The sequence below is a fragment of the Drosophila guanche genome, unplaced genomic scaffold (genome assembly GCF_900245975.1).
Source record: "Drosophila guanche unplaced genomic scaffold, DGUA_6, whole genome shotgun sequence".
In the NCBI taxonomy this organism is placed as follows: domain Eukaryota; kingdom Metazoa; phylum Arthropoda; class Insecta; order Diptera; family Drosophilidae; genus Drosophila; species Drosophila guanche.
In genome coordinates, this window is record NW_022995761.1 from 982,894 (window position 1) to 988,999 (window position 6,106).

The 6,106-nt window shown below is 41.6% G+C and overlaps 2 protein-coding genes across 2 annotated transcripts; one reads left to right on the forward strand and one right to left on the reverse strand.

Moving 5' to 3' along the window:
• Positions 1-2,097: 2,097 nt before the first annotated feature.
• LOC117590880 (TM2 domain-containing protein CG11103-like) lies at positions 2,098-3,318 on the reverse strand. Its single transcript, XM_034283908.1, has one exon. It carries the CDS (start codon positions 3,235-3,237, stop codon positions 2,509-2,511), a length of 729 nt encoding a protein of 242 aa, XP_034139799.1. The 5' UTR covers positions 3,238-3,318; the 3' UTR covers positions 2,098-2,508.
• A 952-nt stretch (positions 3,319-4,270) lies between these two features.
• Positions 4,271-5,899, forward strand: LOC117590879 (cathepsin B). The gene is made up of 4 exons (XM_034283907.1): positions 4,271-4,561; positions 4,636-4,896; positions 5,041-5,208; positions 5,264-5,899. Exons 1-4 carry the CDS (start codon positions 4,439-4,441, stop codon positions 5,732-5,734), a joined length of 1,023 nt encoding a protein of 340 aa, XP_034139798.1. The 5' UTR covers positions 4,271-4,438; the 3' UTR covers positions 5,735-5,899.
• The last annotated feature ends 207 nt before the right edge of the window (positions 5,900-6,106 follow it).

Here is a 6,106-nt window from a genome sequence, read left to right on the forward strand (position 1 = left end):
GGTGTATTTAGCAACTCGGACAGCTGTGATCATAGTTAAATTAGTAATAAGGTGACGGATTCACCACAGTGCACAGTGCACAGTGCACAAAGAGGTTGTGTATCGCACGATTTTTTCATTGTCTTCTTCGTTTTATTCATTGTTTACGAATTAAGACGTAAGCGGAAGACAATGAAATATGCATGCAACTACTATTCTATTTTGGATGTGTAATGAAATGTGTATGTAATTTAATCTTTATTCAATTACATATTTTTTAGAAACAAACATATTTTTTGCTTTACCGCTCCAAATCTTTACTTTGCTATCAGCAGAAACAATAAGAGCGAAGAGTGCAGAACGTAAAACGTTTGATATCTCTCTCTAGCGCTTGCCTCTCTGAGAGATGAGAGAGCGTGGTGAATAAGCTGGTGCTCCTCCACTCAGCTGACGACGTCACCTTGTTATTAATTTCACCATGCACCAGCTCATGGTAGAATTACAAATAGGTAACGTCGTCAGCTGAGTGGAGGAGCACCAGCTTATTCATCAAGCTCTTTTTACCATGATTTTACCATGAGCTGGTGCATGAAGAATATATAGTTTCTAGGATGGATTTATAGGAGGTCTCGTCGGAAAAAATTAGGCAAACGTGCGAGTGAAAAGTGCGAGTGAAAGGGCTCTCTCTGTAAGTGTGAGGGCAACGACAATGGAGTGCGCTGAATAATCATTTGAAGGTGAAAAAACATAATAATTGTTTCATAATTTAATATTTAATAGTTTGCTACATAATAGTAGTCTGTGTTTTGAAAAAATAAACATTTTGAAAAATGTTGAAAAAAAATTTTGTCCGCAACCAACCTTCCGCGTTGACAAGCAAACGAGCACTGAAAATTAGAAAAAGCAACGAGTAACTCTGCCACCGACGAGGCCTCCTTATAGTTACTTCATGAGCAGGTGTTCCTCGAATGAGAAGGCACTGTGGTCGTCAGCTGAGTCATGGTGAAATTACTAATAGTTGACGGATTCACCATAGTGCCTTCTCATTCGAGGAACACCAGCTCATGGTGAAATCATGGTGAAATTACTAACAAACGTTTGCTATCTCTCTCTAGCGCTTGCCTCTCTGAGAGCTGAGAGAGCGTGGTGGATAAGCTGGTGCTCCTCCACTCAGCTGACGACGTTACCTATTAGTAATTCTACAATGAGCTGAGTGCTTCCACTCACCAGCACCAGCTTATTCACCAGGCTCTCTCAGCTCTCAGAGAGGCAAGCGCTAGAGAGAGATAGCAAACGTTTTACGTTCTGCACTCTTCGCTTTTATTGTTTCTGCTGACAGCAAAGTAAAGATTTGGAGCGGCATAGCAACAAATATTTTGCAGACATGTTTGTTTCTAAAAAAGATGTAATTGAATAAAGATTCAATTACATACACATTAAATTACACATCCAAAATAGAATAGTAGTTGCATGCATATTTCATTGTCTTCCTCTTACGTCTTAATTCGTAAACAATGAAGAAAAAGATACACAACTTCTTTCGTCGACGTTTGGCAAACGACTGACAAGCTGGTGTACCTCGAAGGCACTGTGGTGAATCCGTCTCCTATTAGTAATTTCACCATGGCTGCGATCTATCGATCTGGTTAGCTTAATTGAACTGGCAGATATATCGTGGGAGTGCCTCTTGTCAAAACGTACAGATGAGATATTGATCTTTGGTGGACATTTTCACAAAGCTTCTTTTGCACGAACGTTTCTGCTATTCCACAATATGATGTGACAGATTCGGAAATGTTTCTTTTCGAACTAGAGGTGTCAGTTATTGAAGCATATTAGCGGTAATACCGATGCTTTGGTGCTTTCGTTGACAGCTATCCGATCAGGGCGACCATTTAAAGCCCATTACTTGGATGCGCAAAATTTCTTGCGACAGAAAGTGCTACATATTTCGCTCTGTGTATAAATTGATAGAATTTATATAGTAATTTTTCTTTCGACTGCACTAATGTTTTAAATCGTCTCCATTTATTGTTTTTTCTAGCCCTCTTGAGCTTGTTTTGCTTGTGCTCTTCCTGGTGTCTTAATTCTGTCGACAAAAGATAAAACAATTCTATATAACGCTTCGAGATTCGAGATATTTAATCGCCTCGTTCTCTAGTATATTTTCTTCAAGAACGTTTTGCACATCTGAGTACTGAGCTTGAGCCTTAAATTTTGGTACACATACATATGTATAATAACCGCAAATATAATGATTATTAAAACGATTTTTTTTTAAGTCGTTCATTTAAAGTTTCCGCAAGGATACATTAATTGATTTATCTTTGAATGACATGAATTTAGCCTAACATCGGTTCTATATAACTATGCATTGTATGTATATATTTTCATTTATATTTAATATATTTGGTTTGGCTATTTTAAAAATGCTGCAGCAGTTTTCAACAATATTATTTATCGCACTTTAAACTTCTAAAATATCACACAAACAAGAACGTGCATACATACATACGTACATATGTATATCTAGACGTGGGGACTCCAATTGCTGCCATCCTTCGGCAGGAGATTATTGGTAATCAACAATATGACATCAATGATGCACCAGACGCCCACACCACCCATTGTCAGCAACTCGCCCATTGCCGTTCCCGTCTGTCCCAGGCAGAACCGATCAATGCCAAGAAAACGCAGCATCATGCTGCAGATGAGCGGGGCTACAAAATAGTGATCCGTGTAGCGGACACAGGGCACACCCTCGCGGAGGAAGATGCGATTGCCGTAGCAATCAATGTCCGAGTATACAGTGCACTGTACCTTTGTGTGCTCCACATCTTCGTAAGTGGAGCCGCCGAATCGCAGGCAGCCGTATCCCTTCTCGATATTGGCCGTTGCATTGTCCCTGTGATCGATTGCATCCTTGCATTCGAGAAAGTCACGCGGCAAAAACCAGCACAGCACATTCGGCCCCAACGGATAGAATGCCGAGCTGGAGGCGGATATTGACGATGCCGAGGAGGAGCTGGAGCCTAGTGTCATCTGTACGGGTATCACTGACTGGAGGGCTGTTCCGTAGCCCACCGTTTTTGGCTGTTCCTTGTCGCTGCGTGCCTGTATGGCGTCGGTGGTTGGGTTTGTGATTAGAAACGAGACCAGAATCCCGTATAAAACAACTCTGCTGCATCTTGTCCACGGTGCTTTTTGTTTAAGTTGCCAAGTTAAGTTGTCGTATGTTGTGGCTTTCAAACATTGCATTTATGCTATATTCATTTCAACAATTATAATGGGAGTTATAATCTGCAATCAGCTGCGTATACATCGGATCAGTGTAACCACGGATTAATCGTCCAAAAATACCGCACTATCCTTAAAAATATACCGTAATCTTGAATGATTTTCCTTGACTTTGCCACTAACCAAATAGTATAGCGTAAAGTGACTTTGCAATTCTATTCAATATTACCAGCTAGTTAGAACTCTCAGCGCTAAAACTACATTTTTATCCAATTCATTAACAAATTTTCCACAGGAAAGCCTAATTCTTATGACATATCATTCATAAAAAGTTGGTCTGGATCAAAGTGGCAAAATCGTGTCGAGTATATTTAATGCATTTCATCTGTATACAATGGGGTATACCAATGGTATATTTAATGCATTTGATCTGTCTATTAAATTCCAGTTTTAAGTTTTATTTAAGAATATGGAGTATCGAAACTCCCACACGCATGTTCTCTCAAATTTCTGTCAAACATTTTTTATCTATTCCGAATGAAATTATTTCTCTGTCTCTTCAGGCATGTTTCTCTTTTGCAACATGAGAATTTTCATCACTGCAACATATAAAAAGGTTAACAACAGGTCAGTCTAAGATAAAGTCATTATTAATGTTTAAAAGCATCTTGGTAAACAGGATTTTAACATTAACTAATGAAATTACCGGTTAAAAAACAAAAAGTTGTCAAAACTTAACATTCCATGCCCAATCACATAACGTTTTATCCTTGTTTTGTAAGCAATACAATAAAAAAAAGTCATGGAAAGCAGCCAATCCGGTTGCGAATTATTCCATAAATCGAATAAAACTATAGTTTTAGTACAGATAGTCCTAACGAGCTGATAATATTAATAAGAATATCAAAATCGAGGAAAATGATTTAAGCTTACGGAATATTTACGCTATATTATAAAAATGAGATGGGATATTTTGAGTGTCGTGCGGTATATGTTATCATAAGTCCGCGGTCACACTGAACCGCTCATAAACAATAGATCAAAAACATACATAAAGAAGCATTTTTCTACCGTTTTCCCCACAGTTACAAGCAACGCTGCAGGCTGCTGATGTGCACGAGCTCTGCCAGTGTTATCAGAGCATTCACCTAAGCTGCGGCGTCATTTTCCATTTCTTTTTTCTCTTCTGTGTGTGTAAAATTTTCGCTTTGTCAGCAAAAACATGAAACTTGTACTGCTGGTGGCCATAGCCATGGCGGTAACGGTCGTCTCCGCCACGGAGGAGTTCTCAATGCTATCCAATGAATTCATCGAGCTGGTGCGCAGCAAGGCAAAAACCTGGAAGGTAAGTCGTAAGAACAAAGATTTTTCCTTTGTGACGTGTGACGCTACTGGTGTTCTATGCTTTGTACACTACAGGTTGGCCGAAATTTTAGAGCTTCGGTGTCGGAGGAGTATATACGAGGCCTGATGGGCGTTCATCCAGATGCCCACAAGTTTTCACTGCCCGAGAAGAGCATCGTTTTGAGCGAACTGTATGGGGACGATGGCGCTGACATTCCCGACGAGTTTGATGCCCGAAATGCTTGGCCATATTGCCCCACCATTGGGGAGATTCGTGACCAGGGCTCGTGTGGCTCCTGTTGGGCATTTGGTGCCGTTGAAGCCATGTCGGATCGCGTAAGTTTTGTGCAGGCAGGCTGACCAGTGGTGGTGGCTTATCTGATGCCCTGACCATTTCATTATCGATTCGATAGTCGGCCTTTTGTTTTGCTGCTGCTTTTCGGCTCTTTGTTTGCTCATTTCGAAATCTATTCCTTAAAGGTGTGCATTCACTCCAAAGGCAAGGTGCACTTTCACCTCTCAGCCGATGATTTGGTGTCCTGCTGCCACACCTGCGGCTTTGGCTGCAATGGTGGCTTCCCTGGCGCCGCCTGGAGCTACTGGGCGCGCAAGGGTATTGTCAGTGGCGGACCCTACGGCTCTACTCAGGTTTGTGTCTCACCTTTGCATGTACATATATATTTATAATTACCTTCAATTGCAGGGCTGCCGTCCTTATGAGATAGCACCATGTGAGCATCATGTGAATGGCACTCGTCCGCCCTGCTCTCATGGCAATACGCCGCGCTGTCAGCATCAGTGTCAGACCAGCTACAACGTGGAGTATACCAAGGATAAGAACTTTGGCTCCAAATCGTATTCGGTGCGACGCAATGTGCGCGACATTCAGCTGGAGATCATGACCAATGGCCCTGTCGAGGGGGCGTTTACCGTCTACGAAGATCTGATTTTATACAAGAGCGGTGTCTATCAGCATGAGCATGGCAAGGAGCTTGGCGGTCACGCCATACGCATTCTCGGCTGGGGCGTTTGGGGTGAATCCAAGGTGCCCTACTGGCTGATCGGCAACTCTTGGAACACTGACTGGGGCGACAACGGTTTCTTCCGCATTCTCCGCGGCGAGGATCATTGTGGCATCGAGAGCTCCATATCGGCTGGTCTGCCCAAGATATAAAACAAATTACTTAATCAAGTTTCCGTTCTGCGTATATCAGTTTTGAGCTCCCCTCCCACCCTATCCTATTTCATTCAAATCGAACATCTTTGCGTATCCCCTCGAGAGTCAGCGCAATGACAATTGAAGTTCAATAATAATAATAAACCACAAAAACCTGATAAACCCCTAATAAAGTATTGTAAATGTACCCCATATTGCCTGATTGATTATGATTATACTCTTATAATAGAGCATTGCCTCTCCAGCCTCTTAATCATTTTCATGAGGCTAAAGTGTCAGTGAGGCTAACTGGGAGCTGACAGCTTCTATGCCTATAGTATTTCTTTTGCTCTCGGTATCAATTTCTGGAACTTGTTTTGCGTTTCACAG

Excerpts from the sequence above, each read along its gene's own strand:
- LOC117590879 (XM_034283907.1), top strand. The coding sequence starts at position 4,439 with ATGAAACTTGTACTGCTGGTGGCCATAGCCATGGCGGTAACGGTCGTC. Across the intron at positions 4,897-5,040 it reads TTGAAGCCATGTCGGATCGC|GTGTGCATTCACTCCAAAGG; the intron begins GTAAGTTTTGTG and ends TATTCCTTAAAG. Across the intron at positions 5,209-5,263 it reads GACCCTACGGCTCTACTCAG|GGCTGCCGTCCTTATGAGAT; the intron begins GTTTGTGTCTCA and ends CTTCAATTGCAG.
- LOC117590880 (XM_034283908.1), bottom strand. The coding sequence starts at position 3,237 with ATGCAATGTTTGAAAGCCACAACATACGACAACTTAACTTGGCAACTT.